The following is a 24,914-nucleotide window of genomic DNA, read 5'->3' on the forward strand; positions in this document are numbered from 1 at the left end:
AGTGGAGCACCCTGTTCCCGAAGGACTGACTGTACCTCATGGAAGGGACCCATGGCAGGGCAGTTTGTGAGGAACTGCAACCCATGAAAAGGATTCACATTGCAGCAGTGAGTGTGCAGTCTTTGTGGCAGGCTGCTTCTCCTGGGAGCAGGAGAGAAGGAAGCAGTGTCAGAAAAAACAGATGATGAATTGATCATAACCCCACTCCCATTCCCCTGTTTTGGGGGGAGATGGGTAGGGAATCAGGAGTAAAATTAAACCCAGGAAGAAGGAAGGGGTGCAGGGAAGGTATTTTACGGTTTGGGTTTATTTCTTATTATCCTACTCTGATTTGATTGTTAATTAATTCAACTAATTTCCCCAAGTATGTTTTGTCCATGACAGTAATCAGTGAGTGAGGTCTCCTGATCTTGTTCTCAACACATGAGCCTTTTTGTTATATTTTCTCTCTAGCCCTGCTGAGAAAAGGAGGTGATGAAGAGGCTGTGGTGGGCACCAGGAAACCTATATAGCCGTAGTGTGGCATTAAAAGTTACTTGAATACTTTGTGTACGGTTATACCATAATTTATTTGTTTTTTAACGGATAACTGAATATTGAGTGTGTGTAGTTCTCGAGAAAGAGCATGAATATTGAAATGACCGCGGAGCTGTTGTTCCGGCATTCAGAGTTCCGCTGGCTCCCCGCTCGGGCAGTCGGCAGCAGGCCCCTGGGCCGTGGCTCCGCTCCACGCCGCTGCTTCCCGAGCCCCGCGCTGCGGCCGTGGAGGGGGCGGGCGGTGCGGCCGCCGCCCGGCAGGGGGCGGTGCCGGCGGAGGCCGCGCGCTGTGCCCGAGCGGCGCTCGGTACCCGCGCGGGTGGCGGTGGGAGCCGGGCCCGGGGCCACAGGGGACGGGGCGGGCCGGGCCGGGGACGGCTCGGTGCGGCCATGGAGATCGGCACCGAGATCAGCCGCAAGATCCGGGTGAGACAGAAGCAGCCGGGTCTCTCCCTCCGCCCGCGGCAGGAGGCCAGGCCCGCTTTTGGGGGCAGGCCCAGCCGGCGGCTGAGGCACCGGGCCCCTCCGTCAGAGGGGTCGGCGGCGGGGTCCTCGGGACTCCCCGGGGAGGGCGGGAGCAGGAGAGACGATTTTGTGGGAAGCGGCGCCGGGGCACCCCTGTCCCCCGACGGGCAGCTGCCAGGTGCCATCCCTGTCCCGGGGATGCGGCTCTCGCCCTGCAGAGCCCGTCCGGCCCCGGGGCTGCCCGGGGGACGCGCAGCTTGGCCGGGTGTGAGCCTCCGGTACCGGCAGGGCCTGTCAGCGGCTCCCACTCGGCAGTCACAGTCTGGAAATCCCGGCAGGGTTCTGTTTCCCTGCTGAGCCGGGAATGACCTTTTATCAAACCATCTTAGTTTAGTTTTCTTTGCACCTTGTGAGTCCGGGTGGTCTCTGCTTAAAAAAGGACAGCTGGGACTTGCAGGTTGAACGGTAGCGTCAGGATCGGCACTACCATTTGTGTGGTCTATCGGATATAGGGTAGAGAGAGTGAGATTCCGTTGCTCTGCTGTCAGTCCCTCGCTGTTAGTACGTTCCTATCCTGAGCAGTAGAAGTAGGAAAAGTTTAACATGTTAAACCATTGTGTGCAAACAGTAAATGAAATAAACTTTTCTAAGCCTCCCACTTCTTTGCAGACAGAAATACTTTGTTGATCCATCCCTTAAATAATATTTCATTATTTTTTAGGGTGCTATAAAAGGAAAGTTACAGGAGCTGGGGGCTTATGTTGGTAAGTTTTGTCATGTGTTCAGCAATCTTCTCTAGATCATTTTTGTTATGTAGGAAAAAAACTAGCTTAGCTAATGGAACTTACTATTACCTCTGTTAATGCATACAGAAGCCTTAAGCATGAGAAGAATTACCTGAAGTGCTGGACTAGTACTTCACAAAATACTATATTCTAAGAATAAGAGGAAGCAGTATGTGAATATCAGTACGTGAAGAACTGAAGAAAATAACTAAGAAGTTAATAGTCTTTCCCTTTAGAAATGGTGGCAAGGGGTTTGAAAGAAAAACAACCCATGATGTGAATATCTAAGGAAATTTCTTTGAAGCATTAGGAGAAGCATTATACAAAGCAAGAGCCTTGGAAATACATCAGCAGTTAGCTGTGACCACTCTGAGGTGGAATCAGTCTCTCTTAGGCATATTTTTAACAGCTCTTGAATTCAGGGTGAGGAGTCTGTTGACATTAGGAGACAGGATAAAGATGAGTGAGTGGCTTAGGAAATTAAAAGGCCACATCAGAAACATTATGTGGGACAAACCCTTAAAATGCGAGAGCTTGACTGTTAAGGAGAAGACTGAGAGCTATTATGAGCTAATGATGATGAAATACATGCTATCTGAATCTTAGAGGCAGAGGGAGATTTTATTTGGTTTGTGACAGGAGGGGTGAGCAGTATGAACATCTGTGGTCTTCTGGGTTTGTTTGTTGTTTCTGAATCCAGGAAGAAATGAATATTGCACTTCAGAGCAATTGTTTTCTGCAGCAGTAAAAGTTGGTAACTTAACACAGCATTCCATTGGAAACAAAATACCTCAGTCCTGAAACTGCATTGTTGTTGTCTATGATTATTCTTGGATTTCAGGTGAAGAAAAGGAATTGAGAGCATAATTTAGAGATCCTGTCAGTTGCAGGACCAAGTTCAGAGTTTGTAGTTTGATGATGAATTAATCTTTTTTTCCTATTTCAAGGGTGCAATTGTATTTATGGAAAAATGTATTGGCTTCATAGAGGGGAGTTACCTAGGAGCTGACATTCTGAACTCAGCTGGTGCCTAGGAACCGTGTTTAGAACTTTTTAATTGTAAAATCGCCTTTTGCACCGTCTCAAAGCTTGTCTTTTTAAGTAACTCTTTGTTTTTTGTTTGGTTGGGATTTTTTGCCATCACTCCAGGTTTCAGTTTCTTAGTCCTTGATTCTTCGCTTTCTCCTGTATTTCTGAAATAAGTCTTTCTTGTCTCTAATACTAAGATGCTGGTAGAATACTGGCCATCTCTGATTGCAGCTATGACTGATTATTCTTTCTTTGTTTTCCTTCTGTCTCTTGTATTCAGAGGACAGGTTTCCTGTATTCCCAGGATCAGCAGACAAAGTCTGCAGTTTCTTCTCAGTCAGCTTCTGAACTTTATATAACTTTGTATTCTTTATTGCTAAGTCCGTCTTGCCTTGGCCTCTTCTTTATTTTTATACCAATGTTTCCAAAATCCTGTGATTTTTCAGATTTCTTTTCTTGATTAGAGTATTTTGGACAACTCTTCCAGTACTGTTTTTCAAAAACTCCATTTCTTCTTTCAGGTAACTAGTAAAATGTTGGTTCTCCTTCCTTCTAGCCTCTGCACAAGAACCATGCTTTTGTTTCTTTCTGACACTGCTAGTTCTTTTCTCTTGAAAAGCCCTATATATCAAGATATGTTGAAACTTACTTGTTGTGTAGTGCTTACAAAGGAAATATTCATATATTTGAAGCAGTTAATTATTCATCAGTTAGGAAATTTTTCAAAAGGCTGTAGTTCCACATGCAGATTAAGTTGGCATAAGCCAACACAGATACCGAGAAGTTTCTTTCCTTTGTCTGTCATACTGTTACACAAACTGTTATACTGGTAATTGTGCTAACTTATGTTTTGATCTGTACTTAAAATATCCTTTTTACTTTATCATGCATTGAACCACCTGAAGAGCTTATTATGTTTAAAAGTAGCGTGGCCAATGAATAAAAATCATACCTAAATTCCTAAGTCTGAGCATCTGTCCATCTTGTGCAACTTGTAGTTTGCAGTAGAAAAAAAAAAAAAAACAAGCACAAATCAGCAACAAAAAAAACCCCTGAAACAAACAAAAAGTCACCAAAAAAACTGAGGGATTAAGCTAGTAATGGGTTATGTTGGTACAAATGAGTAGTGGTAGTGCAGGTACAATGTTATTTTTGTGGTCTAAGGTAGAGATAAGTTATTTACAGTGTACATATACATGGAAGAAAGACAATTCCTTTCATTTGGATTTTGATTTCTATTTTTAATTTTTTAGGTTTTTTTAGTTTTGTGTACTGTCGTAGCTTGATTAAATAAGCACAGCTGTATTAGTGCCTTGATTCAAATTCGTAATTTGGATAGTATTTCCCAGCTGTTCATGCTTACTGTTGTTATGTTCATGTCATGCCATGGAGTAGAATTGGAGAGCATGAGATGCTTGATTAAACTAAATTGAAGTCTGTGCTCAAGAAGCACAACTAATGCCTTTGAGCAACAATTGTGCCAGTCAGTCCTTCAGCAGAGGCCAGAGCTAGGCCAAAGTGAAATGGCAAACACCAAACTCCCCAAACCCTTAGTGTGGTAATGTTGAGCTCTAAGCACCTTCCTATGCATTCTGATGAGTCGAGTACCCTGTGTGCAAGGGAATGGGTTTCTCACTGTGTATGAAATTGCATACATTACAGAATAAAAATTCATTCTTGAGGTTGCTGGGATTTGTTTTTATTTTTGTAGGTAAAAAATCTGGAAGTTAATACAGTTTTGATTTGTTTAATGCACATATCAGAAATGGATATTTATTTGTTTAGTTTTGTAACTACAGGAAATTTGACAAGGATGAGGTGATGAATATTTGCTAGATGTTTATAGGTATTTGCTAGTATTCAAGAAAAAGTATATAGGCAGCAGAGTGGCTTTCTTTTATCTTGTTCTTCTTTCCGTTCTGTTTACTCATTTTTTAAATACATTGATCTTCATTTTACGCTCTTGTGAAGTTGATGATCTTTTATTCGTTGCTCGTAGATGAGACTTGTATTGAAACTCAGAGAAAATGGAAGTCTTGTTACTTTGCTTACCTAATCCTCTGCCTGCACAGTCTTTATAGTAAACCAGAAAAAGTTTGGTTACGTGTTTAAAAATGTTTTCTATGTCTTCCATGATTTATTATACTTTAAAACAACATATTTCTCTTTCTATTAGATGAAGAACTCCCTGATTATATTATGGTTATGGTGGCCAATAAGAAGAGTCAAGAGCAGATGACAGAAGACCTTTCCCTTTTCCTTGGAAACAATACTGTCAGGTTTACTGTCTGGTATGTTTGCAAGTTACTTGTCACACTTCTTATCAGTAGTGCAGGACTGCTTTCTACAAGTGACACTTGACATTTTAAAAAGTTATTTATCTTCCCATTATGTAATTTGCTTTAATAAAAGCTCCTACCTTGCAGGTCTAATAAGTAAATTAGTTTTAGTCTAACCCTAGTTAGGCTTTTGAGGTGATAGTTAGATGGCAAAGGACTGGAGGACTCATTTGTTTATAAGCCAGTCAGATTTGTAAATGAAGTGCTCAGGTAGTATGTGGACTTACAATTATTCCTGCAAAGCCCACTGTGAGCATGAGTGCCTTGTTCACTGTAGTTAGATGTAAAGGACCAATCTGTTTGCTTTTATGCTAACAGTGATTCAGATTGCTGTGCATGGGAATTACTATATCAGGGCAGATGAGCAGTGGATCTAATTCTGTGTACTGTCTTTGACAAGGCTTAGCACCAAATGCTTAGGTATTTCCACCTCTCAGGCTGTTTATTTATTACCACCACCCAACTCTAAAAACCAAAAGTAGAACCTCAGAATTACTGTGAACAGGACAAGTTAGCAACACTTCAGCTCTACTGTCAGCTTCTGACAATGTAGGTTCATTCATTCTATGCTGCATGACAAACTTAGCCATTATATTTCACATGCATTTTCTAATACTGAATTTGTTTTACAGTAGAAGCCTGTAAGTAAATCCACATTTCAGACATTTGACTCTAGAGATTTTGTTGCTTTCAGAGTTGTGTATTTTTTCAAGTTAATCTTATTTCTGAATCTCCTATCTGATAGAATTTCAAGGAGCGTTATTTTGTTTTGTACAGATGAGAGAAGTACTATAATTTTTATTCTTTTTCAGTTATGCTTTCTTTGACATTTTCATACTGACAGTTTAAATTCACTTCCAATATTTCTTCTATGTAATTAGTTCTTAGGAACTTTTCTGTTACTGAATAGCAGAGAGAAACATTTTAGAAGTTGGTTATGTTATGAAATCATAAACGTTGACAAAAAATGGAAAATAGTTCCAGCTATTACAAATCATTGTATTAGCTATTTAAACAAATGGATTTCTAGGTGATAGTGTAACTTGTGTGGATATAGTTTGATTTTACTAACACAGGTTTCATTTTTCTCCTGGCACTTGTCAAAAATATAATAAAGGAGTACTATTAAGCATGGCTCTTTTTTTTTAAAAACCTCACACGTATTTCTTTGCTGCCTTTTGTGGCCTGAGTAGGCAAAACTTTTGGGTTTCAGTGTATCAGGAAGTCATGCAGTTGTCTTTCTCTCATAGTAGTTTTGAGAACCAGACAAATCAGTGAAGTTTACAAGTGGATGAGGATATATCTCCTGTACTACAGTTTTGACTGAATCCTGATATACAGTCAGAAATTGTAGCAGAAACACTTTCATGGCTTTGTAAATGAAACTAAAACTTTATTAAAAAATAATAAATATGTAGAGAAAGCAAATTTCAGCAAATAAATCAAGATAATTTTATATATTTATATTCTATATGGTGTATTGACTATATGCAGATATTATACCAACAGCTGGTTTTGACACCTGCTTAAATTTTAAACATAGTGACTATTTTAACCCTAAGTCAGTATTCTCATTCCATATATATTTATATAGATAGATACAGATTTAAAAATATAAACTTAATGTTGGAGTACTTTATCAGGTACCAAAGTACATATTGGTTAAAAGAAGGACAGATGATAAGATGAAACCTATGAATAAGCTGTAAGGGGACTGGTGAACAAGTGTTACATAACATTGTAGCTGGCAGTTTTGTATACTTTTTACTTATTCTAAATACAGTCTAGAATGTTTCTGTTCTTAAACGTTGGTTAATTACAGTACTCGGCAAGATCTGCCTTCCTTGGTTTGTCTCTGTAGCTGGTAATTTGGGCCTTTTGGCATAAGTTTTGCAGCAATTATGACAGACCTGGTAATCCTGCTGGTTGGCCACCACTTCTTACTCTGAACCAAGTGTCAGATCAGTTAGCCTGAGGTCAGTGTGAAAATTGATCTGCGTCACCAGAGCTCAGCTGACAAGTGTTCTAGTGAAAGCTCACAAGGAGAATGAGTATAAGCCTTCATTATACCCACATGCAGTCTTTTCAATATGTTCTTGTTCCTTAGCTCCTTTCTAATATTCAGCCTAAATTATGGACTTGCCCATTATCACATTTGAATTCCAAGTAAGATATGAATCTAAGTGTTCAGGTTTTTTTTCTTTCTTCTCACTGCAATATGTGTTTATTTTTAAGCAGCCTTATTGTATTAAAGCCCTGTAATTTTACGTGTTACTTCAGCTTAGTAACTTTTTCACAGGCAAAGGGTAAGTTTGGTACTTCACTGAAATATTTCTGCTCACCAGCACATCTCTGAAAGTATTGTTGGTATATACAAAGCATGCTGGAAGAATCCTGAGAATGCTATGAGTTATATACTGTTTGAGTTTGTACTTAGAATTATGTTTAACTCTGCTGTGTAACTAAAGTTTCATATACAAAGTAAAATTTTAGGCTATGCTTTAGGCTTCTAACTTAGGTTTTTTGAATCAATCTTTTTGATACTTCATTGATTGTAGTGAAAGGTGGGTAGTATTTGCTTTGATTATGTAAACTGAATAAATGCCAAAAGTAGATGATGTGATGAATACTCTGCTTGCATGTACAAGACATACAGGAGGTACGATACTTTAAGCCTCCCTTTTGAGGTCAAACATACTTTGGTTGATGGAAAATGAAGTCTTAGATAAAAGAGGTGCTTGTCATAAGGATGGAAAGGCAGTGGGTCTCTGAAAAGTGGTTAGTCTGAATGTAAGTTAAGGTTTTTTATTTCTCCTGTTTCTCTTTTGCTTCCTTAAATGTCCACTGTCTATTTCAGGCTCCATGGCGTTTTGGATAAGCTGCGATCTGTGACTACTGGTAAGTAAGAAAAGTAATTATGAGTGAAGGTAGGCTTATTTTTCCTGTGTAGCATTATACGTCTAATGAGTTGCAAAAATATCTTGTCTATTTTGTTAATTTTTTGTTTATGTGGTCTTCTGGATGCAGATTGTTAAGAAAATTTCTTTTTATTTTGAGATAAAAAATTTATTTTTGAGTCTAGTGTCTGTGTGTTTTCTCTGTTTCTTGCTGATGTATTCCAAGCTTTCAGCTTGTTGTATTTTCAGGCATGTGCAACATCTTGTTTGCAGTTTCGTAGCTACATTTACTGTAAAATCTGTATTGCTGTGCTTTAATGTAAAAGTGAAAGGTACCTGTCTCCACAGAACCAACCAGTGTAAAATCTTCAGAATCTAATATCTTTGAGAGCAACCTGCCTTCCAGCAAAAGCAGTTCATGTGTGAGTGATGAGAGGAGGCGTGAGGATATCTTGCCACCTCTTGCAGTGTCAAGCACTCGGAGTGAAAGAAATGACTCCAGAGTTTCAACCAGCTCACAGGAGCAGAGGAACGCTGCTTCCAGGTAAGGCTGCTGGCTACTTCCTAGCACACCTTCAGACATCAGTAGTTGTATGAGTGTAGTAGCCATTCTGAAGAGTGCAGACACTTGGAAAGATAAAAGTACTTTTGAAGAGTAAAGCATTGCTACAATTTGTTGTATGAAAAACATTAAATCAGAGCTCAGTTCTTTAAGCCACACATGGGCTTAGATTAATTAACCAACCTGAAAATACCAGTGTGTTAAATTCATATAAACAGTAATACTGTAATGATTCTTCCCTCCTGGCTTTGATTAAAAGACAGTTCTTATTTTCTGGCACTTGACTTGTGGATAACAGTTGGCAATTTCTTTTTTATCAGGCAGTCTTGTGAAGATGGTTCTGCATCCCGCTTAACATCTACTGTCAAGCCTTTGAGGGAATTGTCACCTTCTGAAGCTGTAATTGACATTAAACCTGAACCAGATGATCTAATTGATGAAGACCTAAACTTTGTGCAGGAGAATCCTTTGTCACGGAAGAAACCTATTGTGACTGTAACTTATGGTTCGTCTCGTCCCTCAGCCGAGATCTACCGGCCACCAGCTGTCAGGAGTGCAGATGGCAACGCGCACGTGCCCAGATTGTCACAACAGGGCAGCTTGCAGGAGAGCCGGCAGTCAGACACACAAGGCTGCAGGTCTTTGGAAACAGGCCAGCTGTGCAATCCAGAAGCATTTGGCAGCTTAGCAGAAGGTCACAGACCCACCTCCAAACTCGGTGCTGATAAAGTGGGCAGTGAGGTTAGTACAACCTAAATTATTGCAAAAGTTTATTCTTGTTAGGAAACTAAATTGCTATATACACTTCAGTAAAATCTTGACCTCAGAGAAATCAAAAGACTTCTGTCACTGGTACCAGTAGGTTTGAGATTTCATCCTTTGTGTCCACTGGTAAAAACAGATTGCATAATTTGACATCATTATCTGAGAGCTTGCTGCATCTCTGAGTTAATTACCATGTACATCTTCTTATCGTATTGACTTGGACAAGTAGCACATTATTGAGCTCCATATGATGAATCAGAAATTATAATTCTAATCTTAAGATCATTGAATCATCATGATCTTCCCTAAGTGCTGTGTATACCCCCAGCTTTACACAGTCCAGTAAATCAGAATTTTTGGTATGCTGTTTATTAACCCAGATACATTGATGATGATTCTATTTAGAACTTTGTCAGTTTAGAATTCTTTAGGATGTATGTTGCACAAGGCCATACTAAAAGATGACTGCTGCCCTAAGTACCTTGGAAGCCAAGCTAAGCCAGGCAGGGTGGTCATCCTAGCTGATAGACTATGCACTTGAATGAAGAGCTTTTTTGAGAGGAATGAAGATAGTTATGGCTCCTAATGTTGTAATGAAGCAAGTATTTTACATACCTTGTATTGAAAGTGCATCTGTGTTTGTTGCAGTTCATAAAGTTCTCTGTCTTTGCCACTACTTCATTCTGTATAAAGGATAATTAATATTATTTGGAAATCTAGAATGCTCTACAAAGATACATCCTGGTGTCTTAGTTTTTGAGAATGGAGAAGTGCAAATGAGAATATAGTGATTTATTTAATGTTGTACATAAATCACTGATGAATGTCTCTCCTTGGAAATATTTGAAAAAGGTCTTGTGAAACTTTTCTTCTATTACTGTTTCATGAATAATGTCCAGAAGAGACAATAGGGACCTTGAATTGTCTAAAATGGACCATCCTGACTATATGTAACAATTAATATCCTTTGGAATATATAATTTCCTTGCTAGAAATGAATCCTTAAATTTACCTGAAATCAGAGTTGATACAGGGGAAAAAAGTAATTTATACTGATTTTACTTTCCTCTCTCACACTTTTAACATACTTATCTTGAAGAATACTATGAATGTCTTTGGAAAACCCTGGTTTTCTCTAGGTGTTGGAGAATTTTTCTATACTTGAGATGTTTTTTTGAGTTTGGTTTTTTTTTTTTCCTAAATTTTGTTTACAGTTGTGTTTCCAATGAGATGTTTCAGTGTCTGATTTTCATATTATCCAGTGCAGTCACTTGTACAACTGGAATGGAAGCTCTCCATCTCCTGGCTCCAAGTGGAATTGCAGTACTTTCTTTGCTGGTTTACTGATTCGTGGTTTATGCTAAATGAGCTGTTTTGCCTACTCTGTATGTTGTAGGAGGAAAGCTCCAGGAAGAGGCGGCTGCCTGTTGTAAGCTCGGTAGTCAAAGTGAAAAAGTTCTGTAATGATGGAGACGATGAAGAGGAAGAGGAAGACTACGGATTGCGAACAGGAAGCATCTCCAGCAGCGTGTCTGTACCTGCAAAGCCAGAAAGAAGGTACGGAAGATCTCCATGATTCTGGGTTTTCAAGAATTAATATAATGCATGAAAACTTCGGAAGTGGGGAAAATCAGTTTTCACTTTGGAAAATTGACAGACAAAATTTAGTAAATAATTTTAATATTTTTTGTACTTTCTCACAACTCTGTGGATGAGGTGCCTGTTGATGCCATCCTTTGCCTTTAGTTCAGTAACCTGTTTTCATTATTGCATGTAAGATGCAATAGAGTGTGAATTTTTACATTATTTGGGTAAAGTTTACTGGCAAAAGAACAATAATGTTGGCATGTTTCAGACCAGGTATCTATTTTGTTAAATTAATTTTTCAGTAATTTGATTTATTTTCAGGAATTGTTTTCAAACCAGTTTTCATTTGTTCTTTAAGGTGATTTTAACTTTTCAGACAGTCTTCAGAGGTTTTTTCTTTTCTGCTCCCTAATTCTAACTGTCAGGCATTAGTAAAAATACAAGTCTTTTGGATCTTATTTTTAACAATTGAGGAAGAACATTTAAACTAGAGAGGAGATGTTAGCTTTAATAAGTGTTTACAGTGTTAGCTTTTATAAGATTTATTTTAAGCTAATACACTGTACTGAATTTATCTTCAGCACCATAGCACATTTATCTGATTTAAGCTTTCTTATTGTTGATATTAAAGACAAGCAGAAAGCCTTTTTTTACAAATAATATGTTTTTGATAGAGTCAAATTATGCAGCTGGACCATATTTCTCAGGATGGCTGCATAATTATTGGTGCCAGCACAAACATAGCAATAGATAAGTGCTGGGTAGAGGTGGGAAGAAATTAATGGCAGAGGGCCTTTCACATGTTTTTACACTGCTTTTCATCATGGTTTTGCACCAGCTTAAGTTGAGAGGTGAAATCACACATCTGGACTTCCATTTTTTAGAGAATTTTGTGGATCTCCATCCACTGAGAGAATAGATTAACTGAAAACTATTTTGGATAAAATAATTGTAGAGGATAATTTCTGTTAATATTATTCCTATGTTAACCTGTTGAAACAACTGTCTTTAGCATGGATACTGTTGCTGTGCAATCTATGCACAATTAATTTTTTGTTTATTTCCTTTAGACCTTCATTGCCACCTTCAAAACAGGCCAATAAGAATTTAATACTGAAAGCAATCTCTGAAGCACAGGAATCAGTTACAAAAACAACCAATTATTCGACTGGTAATTAACATTGATTTTGCTTGTGTAATCTAAAATATTTTCCAACTCTTTTGTGTAAGTCCAAGCCAAAGAAAGTGCTTAGAAATAAGACAGAATACTAAATAGCAAGTCAGTTACACGAGGGATTTACCACATCTTGTTTCATTACACTGAAATGTTCAGTGATGAACTGTGAAAACAAGGGAGAAAAGTGGTATTTAAAACACATTAATCAAGACAGCAAGTCTGTGAAGTGTATAGATACAGAATGGAAGGGCCAGAGTATTCTGAAGTCAATAGTCACCAAGGGGAAATGAATCAGAATTACTTGATCTTTTTTCCCTTTCTTCATTCTCCTTCTTACTTCTGAGAGGGGAGGAGAAAAAAGGAAACGAGAAAAAAAAAATGAAAATGCACTGGATATAGGTAATAGAAGTGCAGAATATTGAGTAACAAAGACTGATGTACATCAGGATATGTTGATAAGTATCTGGATGTGTATGATGATGTGTATTGGCCTTTAACAAGGCTGCAAATTCAGTTCAGTGGTTTTAGTTGCAGTTAGACACAGCAGTTGAACAGCTGTCTGTGTGTATACGCATTCAGTTCTCATAGATAGGAGAGACTTCCGAAGAAGGGCAAATCCAGCTGTCGTCTTGTGCTTTCATTTCATTGGGCATTCATAAATCCACATGTTGTCAGCAGGACAAATTGCACCTTGCCAGGGAAGGAGCATTCACTAAACTATTTAAGCCATGGCTTTTATACCATCAGAAGTAGAGCTTTGATACCATTTGAAGTCTCTTGCCTGCTCTTTCAAATTCTGCAAATTGTAAGAAACAGTAGTTTGAGGTGATGTAGGAAGTTCTTCCTGTGTACAAATTAGTATGGTAGGAAATGAGACATAGCTAAAAAAGTCTAAATTAGTTAAAACTGTTGATCTTTTTAATAGTGGTGATCTTGTAGTTTGACTTACCAACATGAGGATATTTCAGTGGAAAAACCAGACCACTTTGTTGTTTAATACAGATGTGATTTGTGAATTTCATCTGAAATACCATGCAAGTTCTTCCACTTCTTCAGAAGTAAATTTAACTTATTTTTTTAAGCATTTTGGATGGAATATGGAAGTAAATGAATTTAAAACACACAGGTAAAACAAAACAGTAAATTCATAAATGTATCTAGTTCTTGAGCGGTACCTTTTAGTTGCTTGTGTCAGAAACTAAATGCTGATCTGGTACTCAGCCAAGGGAAGAGTTTAGCTTCTCACAATCAGGTCTGACAGTTTTAGCAGAAGCCAAGTAAAGAGGTCAGCCTGTTGTCTTGCCACCCCCAAATTCCAAGCCACAAGTATCTTTACAGAGAATTAGAACTATCTGAAAGGAGGCTGTAGTTTGGTCAAGGTCAGTCTCTTCCCAAATAACAAGTGATAAGATCAGGGGAAATGGCCTCAGGTGGTGCTGGTGGAGATTAAGATTGGATATTAGGAAAAAAATCTTCATGGAGAAGGTGTTCAGGCATTGGACCAGGCTGTCCAGAGAAGTGGTGGAGTCACCATCCCTGAAGGTATTTAAAAGAGGTGTAGGTGTGGCACGTAGGGACATGGCTTAGTGGTGCACTTGGCAGTGGTGGTCTTAGGTTTGCACTTGGATTTAGTGATCTAAAGCATCTAAGTGATGCTACAATTCTGCTATTAAGTTTTATATTCTGTTTGTAAGCACTTTAGCAAAGGGTAGCTAGTAGCATCATATGAAGATGCAGTTTGATCATCCATGATTATATATATGAAAGATGGAATGAAAAGTGATTTCAAAACTATCAGAAAATACCACTTTAATTATGTGTAGAAGTGGATGAATGAGTACTTGGCTATTGTCACTCTAATCCTTCTTACGCTGTTTTGTCTTAGAAGTAAGTGTTCTGAGGTGCTCTATGCACATGCACAAATATGCTTGCACACTAAGAATTTTACAGGTAGCTTAAAGATGCTTACTGTGGAGACAGATGCTTGGGATTTTTGTTTTTCTTTGTGTGTGTGTTGTAGGAATTTGTGAGAGTTTTTTTAGCACAATATATCTGAAAACAGTACTATTGTGTGATTGGGTAGTGTTTAAATTATTTTCTGTTGTTTCTCTATTTAAAGTTCCACAGAAACAGACTGTTCCAGTTGCACCAAGAACTCGAATTAGCCCAGAAGAATCACAGTTAGAAGTAATTCATGTGCAAAGCAGACTGCCTATTCTGAGTTCTCATCTTCAAGTAGAAGAGTCAAAGGAGCAGACAGTTGAAGAAATTCAAGGTCATCTGATAATATTCTTTAAGAATTTATACTAGGGGATGTCATTTTACAGACTGAGCAGAGAAAAGGAAAAGAATGGTTTTAAGTCTGCATTAAAAGTTGCTTGCAGAACTGCCCGGAAGACCATGCAGCTTTCTAAAGCAGGGCTGTCAGATAGATACATGTATCCAAACACACACACAGACAGCCTCAGAGGAATTAATCTATAAGCAGAGAATGTTATACCATTGTGGCATGTCACTGAAGAATAGTTTTGCATAAGCACTTTTATTTGGATAGCTTCTCTTTTCCCCATCCTTTGCATATTTTTCTTAGTATGTTGTAGGAGTAATTCTGTCACAAAGCTTAAGTAAGAGTGAATATACTCTAGAATGTTTGCAACACTTTTCCAGCCTATGAAATAGTAAAAGATTCTTTCCAACACATGGTTTCCACATAGATGGTTCTAGTGTTTAATTTTTCAGTTTAAAAATAATACCCTATTTGGTCTTACAGGACAGCTGATACCAGGCTTTGGTTTTTACTTCTGTTTTGAATCTTCTAAAGTGCATAACATTTAAAGGCAGTCAAACTGCCTTTTCAACATGGTTTTCTTCTAGAGGATGGGGTGTTGTCTTTGTTAGTCACAAGGACTCATAGAAATTAGGCAGGGAAAAAATATTTCTATAAATATTTACTTTATACTTGCTAAGTGTTTAGATATTTAGATAATTAATAGAATTTGGTTTTGCGTAAATATTTTGTTACATCATCCCATGGTCATTGTTAAGGAGTGGTAAATATTCATTATTTTAAAAAAGTTTTTTGCAGTTTCTTATACCTCACATAGGTGTATTTGGAATCTTTCTGCCTCCCTTAAGTAGTTGAAATTGTAACTGTAAAGTATGTGAGAAAAAGTTTTATCCGCCTTTGAATTAATGCACAGAAAATAATTATGCTAAATATTTTCACTCATTTGCCATTGAAATGGAAATGACAGCTAGCTTAGGAAATTTACAGAAAGCAAAAATAATTTTTTTAAACCATATCTCAAGTGTAGAACAGTGCTGCTCTGATTCGCTTCAGCTCTTTTAAGAAGACTGTAAAGTAGTTCCTTGTTAGTTGCTTTCCTCTGTGTGTGTTCTCTGGATGGCCAGCTCCTCTACAAATGAGGAGGAGGAACTTGGCCTTCATCAGTTGCTGTGCCCACAGACCTCATTTGTGCTGAGCAGCGATTATGGGAATGAATAATGTCCTACAGTACTTAGCTTTTGCCTTGTTGCTGTTCCTTAACCAATGAGAAAAGGGTTTGTAGTAATGAGAATGGCTTTTGTTGTTGTTTTTGTTAAAATTGTGAATGTTTTTGTTGTTGATTTTTTATCGAAAGAATTGGAGAGTATGCCTCAATTCTCTATAGTATCATGTTGACATGCTATAAAATATGCTTCTTATTGCTGGTCTTTTTAGGAATTGAACAAAAGGAGCTCTCTTGTCGGCTTCAGATTGATCCTATGATTGAAGATGCCTTGCAAGTGACTCAAGGTTAAGTCTTGTGATCTTTTATTTTCAAATCTAATATTACTGGCCAGTGAATGTTAAGAGACTTCTTTTCAATTAATTATACTGATTTCTACAATTTTCTGATTTCTACATCTGTAAGGAATGAATGCATTACATTAGTAGCTGTTCAGAGGATGAGAGATTTGGGGGGAGGGTGGATGGACCCCCTTCAGTGCTGTTTCAGCATAGCCATTCCATTTATAAAATTTTCTGATCTGGCCTAATATGGCTTATGGCTTCTGTTGATCCACCTCTGTGGAATTAACTGGGAAGTAAAAATGTTTTCTGGAAACTACTAGGAAGAAATTAAAGCAAGATTAGCTCATTGACCATTTAAATTGATACTGTAAATAATTATAATACTGTAATAATTACTGTAAATAATAAATACATAATTAAATGTGTACCTTATTTTACTCTTTTCTCTGTAATTTTTCTCCCAATGCAGATTACTGTGACCCAGAATCTATGGTCCACTCAGATACTCGGTGTTTTATCCTGAAGAAGCCCAAGTTATCAGAGGAAATGGCACCACAAAATCAGCAATTGGGAAAGAAGGGTACAGAGGCAGTGCGAGTTCACTCAGGACGTCTAATACAGACACGGTAAAAAGCTTCTTCTTTTAGGACAGTTACTAGTGAAATTGCTTGTTTGTGGTTTAGATGGAGCCATTTGGTCAGACTTGTGCTTTGTCAGTTCAGTTAGGAGGTGTGAAATCATGCAAAATGGACTGACTATGAAAAGCAGAAGAAAAAGCAGGGGCATTAAGCTTCCCAGAAATCCTTCTAAATGGAAAATAATCCTAGGGTCAACTGTTCCTTGAGCATGTCTTTGATTTGCAAGAGAGAAGAAGGAACTGAAAAGTACTGCTCTTTTTTCTGATTTTTGAAATCTTACTAAAGTAATCATTTTGCTTAGATTGCCATTAATTTTATACTTATTTCACCCTTTGATTACATTTCTTAAGAGACATTTTTAATACAGTATCGAGTGTGTTGAATCCTGGGCAGTGAGTTAAGGCTCCTTACAGGAGAGCTTGACCAGGAGAAGCTTAAAGTTCATATCAGCTTCAAATAAAATTCCAGTTAACAAATAGTCCTACCTGTTACAAGTTAAAACCACTCTGAACAGCGTGATTAACTTCATCATGTGGGCTGCTGTGATTGAGAACTTCTGGTGTTTCCTTTCTGTGGGTGGCTTTTAGAAGCCTATGTTAATGGAAAACAAAACCAACACAGAGCAAATTATTCCAAAATAACCTGGCAATATCACAGTAGAAAGCTGTGACTGCTATAGGAGAGAGATTAATTTTTGTATGTGAATAGGTCAGTTTCTGTCTGACTGCTTCAGTCTGAAAGTTCTAGCTTGTGATGTTTTCAATGTTCTGGTTTCTATCTTCTTAAAGGCATTCTACAGTGTAGTTGCTTTTAGCCTCATTTCATAGAGAAGCAAAGTTTATCCCATTGCTGTTTGTCCAAGATGAGAACTCCACAGTTCTCCAAATACATAGAATCACCTCTCATTCAGGAAGCCCCTCAGGTGAAATGGATGGGATGTTGAAAGACATGAGAATATGTACGTGTCCCCTGTTTTAATGCTCCCCCTTATCCATGCTGGCTACTGTCAGATACAGGACCCTAGGCTAGACTGACCTTTTAGTCAGGCTGAGTGTCAAAGTTAGTATCAGTATTGACATGACTGTCAATACTTAGTATCAGTATTTCAATTCACTCATCCTAGTTCTAAAAACTTTTACACCACTGTTTCATAATGTGCTTTTCAGTAATTTTGTGGAGACATGTTTTGTGTGTTAAAAGGCTTGTAATTCCAAGAATGGTATTTGCTCTCTTTTTCTGCCTCAAAATTGCAACTTCCACAGAATTGACTGTAAATGAGCTTTTGAAACTGTCTGTTGAGCAGAATGCAACAAACTGAATTTGTACTTGAGAGCTGTAGTTCTTATTATTGCCTCATGGGGACCTGAAGGCTGTTAACTGGTGTGCATTACCAGTAATTACTAAAAGAAGGTCTGCTACTGCTTGACTCCCCACTGATAAACTTGTACTACTTTCACTCACTAGCACAGCTCACATTCACTCAAACCTCTTGAGTCAGAAAATCTAAATTTACTACATTTCTTTTTTTGATAGAGATCAGTTTGCACAGCCAGAGAAACCTGCTAGTCCCAAGTTCATTGTGACACTGGATGGTGTGCCCAGTCCACCAGGATACCTTTCTGATCAGGAGGAGGAAGATATGTGTATAATGGAAGGATTAAAGCCAGTTACCCATCACATGTGTGCTGGCAAAGGATTAAAAGGTCTTCGAGCACAGCAGATGCAAATTGTAACAAGGCAGCTGGAGAACTGTGATGGTAATTATACTGACCAACAGGATCTAACCTTGGTGTGGTGCTTTGATCATGGTTACACCTCCTGGATGTATCATTCTTAAGAAACCAAAGTGATGGTGTTTATTCTTCAAATTAGAACATTCTTTAGGCAAATGAAATGTGGGAGTTCAGTGGGACCGTCTTCTCAGAAGCTTTTGTCGTGGTGTACTCCACCAGTATGGCATGTGGTAGTTCTCCATACATCTCAATATTGGTAAAATTGGCTGGTTGGTTTTCGGGGTTTTTTTTTTTTGCAAATGCAGTTGATCTTCATTGCCAGAAATCTGCCCTTCTGGTTGATCTGTTATGATTTGTCGCTATGCTGATGGACAGGAGATGTTACAGTTAACATATTAACATGCCTTGAACTTATAAAAATATGTCAGACAGTATTAATGTTTCTTTTGAGGGTTGTGACATCTAAAGGAGCCTGTTAAATGTAAGGCATTGGTAGAGTCCAGTGGATAGCACCTGAAAGCAGAACTTTTGAATAAAATGGGAAATTGCATTCTGAACCAGATTTGAATTGTTCAGAATGCTGACATAGTGATAAAAAACACAGAGGCTACTGTTTTGTCATAGACCTGTTGAATACTTGCCTGAGAGCTGTGCTTGGATCCATGTTTTTTACTTAGCTTTCTTAAGAAAATAAAGATCTTTATTTTCTGTTGTAGCAGTGTATCCAAATTTCTGAACTAAATAAAGAATACTATTTGATGCTGTACTGTGAACCCTTAAATTTCATGGCTCCAGCTGTAAACGTGTAATGCAATTATGGGAGCGCCATAGAAAAAGATCTTTTAAGTCCATATCCTTTCAGTCCCCTGGCTGCAGACATACTGCATTTATCAGGCAGCCTTAAAGATTAAGGAAATGTTGTATATTCATACACTTTACCAGTGCAGAGAAACTGTCATTGGAGTACTTCCTTGTGAATCCATGCTTTCCTGTTTGTAGCCTCATACTCCTCACCAAAGCTGTTTGGTAGAGGAGAATGTTGCCAGTACAGTCCTAGCTCTGTTAATGATTCCTGTGAAGTAGCAGGGATCAGACTGAAGGTGATACACAATCAGATCCATGTGGAAGTGATCTGTAAGAGCCAGTGTGGTCCTACAACAGGATTTGTTGTAGAAAGCATTATTTGGCTTTGGTATGTTGCAAGGAGAAGGCATAAATGAGGCTAAGGAAGGAATAAATAAATTTGTGTCATTAGTAGGATCAGAGAGGGAAGTCTAGACAGTGCTGGAAAGCTTTGAAAAGCCAAAGGTTTAGGCAGATTTGGGAAAATAAGACAACAGCAACATTTGTCTCAACAATTGTCTGAATTTTGAAAATAAGGTTTTCCAAGCAATGTTAAATGGGGGAAAGTCGAAGTCCCATGTTCCTGTAAGAGTAGTGAAAGTACGGAATGTTTCAGCTTAGAATTTCTTAAAATACTTTTTGGATGAGAGTCTGGGTTCAGGTAACTGAAATGTCTGAAGAAATTCCATAAAAGTGGTTCTTTTTCAGTATATGGCCCCATAATAATAAATCTTATTAGTGTAAAAATTGATTTTTTAACTTTCATCTCTTGAAATAATTTTCTAGAGCAAAAAATATCTTGGAAAAAGGAAACATGGCTATAATTAACTCATGGCTCATCAGAATAGTCATAACTCGGGTTCAGTCAGAGTCACTGTCTTGTCCAAGTCTTTAAATCAATTCAGATTTGCAAAGAAAACGGATTTATTTTGCTTGTAAACAGTGCAGATTTGATCCTCTGGCACCAAAAGGCAGCTGTCAGTCCAGTATTACAACTTTACACTTTATGGTTTTGAAAATTTTCTTCAGAAAATATGATTGTACATAAACTTTTACTATCATGACTTTTTTAATTGAGAAAGAAGTACAGTGAATTTTGATTATGCTAGATGGCTTACAACAAATTGTATATAGAATCTTAAAGGTCCAACTTGAGGTTGTTTTTTTTCTTCTTCTTTCTTACCATCCAGTGGAAATGGAAGACTTAAATATGCTGCAAAAGCAGGAGAAGGTGCTGGAGCGCTGCAAGTACTGGCCTGCCTGTAAGAATGGAGATGAATGTGTGTACCATCACCCCACACAGCCTTGCAAGTGAGTGGTACAGAGCTCATCCATTTGAAATGCTATTTTGATTTTTATTCCAGCACTGTAAACTTCTGCTCTGTGTCAATAATATTCCAAGGCAGCACAAACCTGTCAGGGCAGGATCAGAGCTAGATTATCACACTGTAATTCCTTCTGTTTTCCACCCCTCTCCCAAGTGTCTGAACACAGGGGTGGCAGCTGCACACTTGCAGAAGAAAGCTTTAGTTTAAAGTACAGGCTGGTGTTCCGGAGTTGCTTAAAGATGCAGGAGTTAGTGTCTTAAAAGAGTAGGCCCTCTTCTGGCAGCTGTCACAATGCTTTTGAGGGTTGGGTTGTTGTTACATAGTAATACAGAGATCATGGGTTTTAAATTTGAAAGGGAAGGTGAACTCTTGAACGTGCCCTGTGCCTTTGACTTCTCTTCCATAAGCAGGAACAGTCCAGAAAAACAGTGTCTGTATTGAGGTAACTCTTACCAGATTGGGTAACTTCAGTTACTCGGACATTTTAATTATCTTATAAAATCTGGTGTAACTAAATTCAAAATAAAACTCTTCAGAGAAATCTGTGTTACTTAGGGAACACTGCAGCCCTCTCTGGGGAAGGTCTGATTTCACATTGCCTGTGCCACTCTGTGCCACACATTAAGAGTGACATGTCCTGGCTTGCACCAAGGAGTTTGGTGCCTGAGAGTGAGGTGGTTCAGTTGTTCACTTGCATGGAGGGACAGTCTGCAGGAAAGGAAGCTGAGTGCAGGTGTGTGGGTGCACAGCTCATGCTCTACACCACATGCCCCACTTGGGAAGGAATCAAGATGTGCCCCAGCCCTGCTGCACCTCTGGCTTTCTGTGATATTCTGGCTATTGTGTGCAACAGATGTTGGAGGATTTTGCTCCAAGTAGGAGCTTTTGACTCGATTTTTTTTCCCCTCAGAGTTTTTCCTAACTGCAAATTTGCTGACAAATGCCTGTTCATCCATCCAAACTGTAAATATGATGCAAAGTGCACTAAGCCAGACTGTCCTTACACTCACGCCAGTCGACGAAACCCCCATCCAGCTCCTAAACCAGGTGAGCACGTCTTGTTTTCTGAGATTTAAATGGAATTTGCTGGAGGGTCCAAAACCGGTATTTTTGGAAACAAACTGGCAGTGATGAAAAAAAATTTTACTTGAGCTGACCACATTTTGTTACAACTCTTAGTGTAAGATGAAGAATAATAATCCAGTGTTACTGCAAAAACTGTTACCAGAAAAATTCCCCAATGCTCTTATGCAAGAGTCCATACGAAAGCTGTGCAAGGCCACAGCGGTGACTTGTACAAGTTGTCCATTTCTCTGAAGGAATTAGCCAGCACTGCAGTTTTGCTCAGATTTTTTTCTTAAATTGGACACATATTGTACCAAGGGCTTGTGACACCTGCTGAAAACAGAGGCTTCTCCCTTTGAACATTTTTTTCTTTAATGCTAGTGTAGGAGTGATGGTGTAATGATGAGGTGACTTTTGGGGTGAGTTTACTTGCTGAAGGCAGTAGCTGTCTTTGATATGGGTTGGTGTTGCTGAGCCTTTGAACCATGCCAAGGTGCAGGGCCTTTACTGCATAATCTTTTGGAAGTAATTTAGCCCCTAGTCACAGTTCAGTGGAGTTTTGTCACCTTGCCAGAAACCAAGTACAATGTGTTTGTCTGCGATATCATTTCCAGCAGCTCCTCTGTGTTCCTGGAAGGTGCAATGCCTGCACTTCTCAGTCCAGTCAGTTGAAACTCTAACAGGTTTGCTGCTGCAAATTTAACATTTGAGATTCTCTGCCTACCAGAATCTCTGTGTAATTTGTTGGAAATTTTGCCTTGACCATGGTACTTCCTGTCCTGAAACGGTGAAGAACCAAGTTAAATGATTACCTGATAGCCTTGTTCTAGTCCAGGATCCACTAACTGCATTGGGAAATGCTGTCTATATTTTGTGCTGAACTTTGGTGTATTATAAAATAGAATTTTTAGCAGAAGGATTGATATATTTAAGGTTGTGTGGCGCTGTCTTAAAAAGGCAATTTGATCTGATCCAGACTCACTTCCTGTTGTTTTTGTTTTTGCTATTAGCACCCCTGCCCACCCTGTCCATATCCTCCAGTAGTCCACTGTGTAAGTTTTTTCCAGCTTGTAAGAAAATGGAGTGTCCATTCTATCACCCAAAAGTAAGATATATTTCCTATCTTCCTTTCTTTCTAGAAAGAGACTTGAAATATGCTACTTTGGGACAGGAAATGTTACTAGGATTTAACACTTTTTGCTTTTACTTTTCACATTGTAACTTTGCCTTATAAGCAGAATACACAAAAGTAGTGACTTAAGGAATTTGGAAAATTACACTTATTAGTAATCTTTCTACCAAATGCTGCTGGGGAGCTTCAAACAGGTCATATCTCTTTTCAAAATTTACTCACCCAGGATGCTGGGGGCAGAGAGGAGCCTTTTGGGAAGGAATTTGTCTCAAGACTCTTAACTCTTCCTTCAGATATGCTGCAACATACAAAAACTTCAAAGATTGCCCAGTTACCCTAAAATGTATTAATGTAATCTATATCTATATATCTGTATCTATACTACAGGAGTCTATTGCTTGGGTACTTCTATGGATCTGTGTCCCTGCATCTAATGGCAGGAAGTTTAGTGCTTTTACAAGCCCTAATAATGCTGAAATACCCGTGCTCAGATATTATTAGCCAGATACTCTGGCTTTTCTCACCCCTCAGGTAATGCTGTGTCATGCTCCCAACTTGTACACAAAGATCAATTCAAACTGAACTCTGTAAACTCTTGCAAGCAAAGGAATTTCCACCAGTCATTGCAGTGGCAGCCTGGGAGCTTGAAATTCCTAGTTGGTACTTCTTTTTAAAAAGGACTTTTTGTCACTGGGTTGAGCTGGTTGCACTGGTGGAGGGGGGTGTTGGCTCAGTTGCAGGTGAGATAGGTCAAACAGCAATTCAAGGGTCACAATGCAGCTCAGCATGTTCAGGAGTTCAGGCAGCCTCTTCTGAAATACTTTTGGTTTTAGCATTGTAGGTTTAATACACAGTGTACAAGACCAGACTGCACTTTCTACCATCCCACTGTTGCTGTACCTCCGCGCCACGCCTTGAAATGGACTCGAACTCAAACCAGGTGAGAAACATTCTAAACCTAACCAAGAAAAAAAGTATGTTGGGACATTACTAACGTAGTTTTACTCACAGAAGTAATGTGTGTGTGAGAACAACAAAGATGTATGAAGCTATCCCTTACAGGCAGCTTTCTTTTAAAGACAACTGTGCTGCTGTTTGGTAGTAGTTGTATAAACTTTAACTTATGTGATGCAACCCTGATAAACAAGTGGCCTGCAGCTGGGATAGGGCAGTCACTGGAATCCTGACCTGACAGGTGGTGTTCTCTGAGTTGTATTTGAATAAAACTGAAAATCCTTTTACTGTTGTTTTCTCTTCTGTCTAAGCTGTGTTTTCCACAATAGATTCAGCTGTTTCTTTGAGTGCTTCTGGTAGAGCAGCTCCTTCCTGTCATCCACCTGTGCTTTCATAAACCGGTAGCAAAAGTCCCAAAGCTGTAGCTATGGGCCTGCCTCAACGTTCATGTGATCTAATGATCTTTTCACTCCAGCTAATCCCCTATGCAAAGGTTTTAACCATTACATGGGTAGGGCACAAAGCAGTTCTCAAATCATTTTTACAGAGGGGTAGAATTGTTCCTTATGGAATTGTTTTTTTCTTCCTTCTCAGCGAATGAATATGGTACAAGCTGGGACTGAGCTTTGCCTCCTCTGGACAGTAGCGAACAGGAGGATTAATGACCAGGACACAGGATACTAGGGAAGATTCATACATTTTGGACTTTGAATATGCATTGTTTTCATAAAACGAGGTTGATTGCATACTTGAAATGTCTCTAATTTTCCAAGTTTGTAAGTTTGGGCAATTTTACATTTTTTTTACACTGTAAGAAGAAAACATCTGTGTAAGGAAAGTTTTACTTTAAATTCCATTAAAAACCTTCAAAGCACATTTTGTGTTCTGTGTGGGTAATGTTCCTTGTTTAAGAGCTGGTGTGTTGAAGAAGAAAGTATGGCAGCAGAAGTGCTTGGAAAGCTTATTCCTGTGTTGGGATCAGACTGGAAGTACTTTTTGTCCAGCAAGTATTTGGTACAGTGGCCAGGCTGCACTGCTGTTCCAGCACCCAGGGACTCAGCTGTCCACCCCAGCAAAGGCACAGAGCAAATGCTTTGTCTTTTGGGTGTTTTTCCAGTGCAATGGTTGTCAGTCCTTCTGCTCTCTAAAATGAGGAAAAAAAGACAAGGGAAACAAACTGCTTCAGAAGCCAGAACAATTAAAGAATTACTAATACTGTTCTCCCCTTAAGAAGCCTATGAGCTGCCACTTCACTTGGAAATAGATACTCTGAGGTATCTCCATT

At 38.7% G+C, this 24,914-nt stretch overlaps 1 protein-coding gene across 5 annotated transcripts; it reads left to right on the forward strand.

The window, feature by feature from the left end:
• Positions 1 to 24,508, forward strand: ZC3H14 (zinc finger CCCH-type containing 14). Of its 5 annotated transcripts, none has more exons than XM_033514893.1 (17): positions 6 to 107; positions 1,724 to 1,766; positions 4,993 to 5,107; positions 8,013 to 8,053; positions 8,401 to 8,596; positions 8,935 to 9,355; positions 10,776 to 10,936; positions 12,037 to 12,137; positions 14,263 to 14,418; positions 15,865 to 15,939; positions 16,406 to 16,562; positions 18,108 to 18,331; positions 20,341 to 20,461; positions 21,389 to 21,525; positions 22,554 to 22,648; positions 23,509 to 23,615; positions 24,224 to 24,505. In XM_033514893.1, exons 1-17 carry the CDS (start codon positions 39 to 41, stop codon positions 24,228 to 24,230), a joined length of 2,226 nt encoding a protein of 741 aa, XP_033370784.1. In that variant the 5' UTR covers positions 6 to 38; the 3' UTR covers positions 24,231 to 24,505. The 5 variants fall into 5 exon arrangements, 4 of the variants coding, with proteins under 4 accessions (XP_033370784.1, XP_015487382.1, XP_015487383.1 ...); XM_015631897.2 differs by lacking the exon at positions 6 to 107 and adding an exon at positions 836 to 963 and having other exon boundaries at positions 24,224 to 24,503; XR_004497738.1 differs by lacking the exon at positions 21,389 to 21,525 and having other exon boundaries at positions 1 to 107; positions 24,224 to 24,508.
• The last annotated feature ends 406 nt before the right edge of the window (positions 24,509 to 24,914 follow it).

This window comes from Parus major, chromosome 5 (assembly GCF_001522545.3).
Source record: "Parus major isolate Abel chromosome 5, Parus_major1.1, whole genome shotgun sequence".
In the NCBI taxonomy this organism is placed as follows: domain Eukaryota; kingdom Metazoa; phylum Chordata; class Aves; order Passeriformes; family Paridae; genus Parus; species Parus major.

Coding starts and splice junctions, on each gene's coding strand:
- ZC3H14 (XM_033514893.1), top strand. CDS start 39: ATGGAAGGGACCCATGGCAGGGCAGTTTGTGAGGAACTGCAACCCATG. Junction 10,937..12,036: donor CCTGCAAAGCCAGAAAGAAG/GTACGGAAGATC, acceptor TATTTCCTTTAG/ACCTTCATTGCCACCTTCAA. Junction 14,419..15,864: donor GACAGTTGAAGAAATTCAAG/GTCATCTGATAA, acceptor TGGTCTTTTTAG/GAATTGAACAAAAGGAGCTC.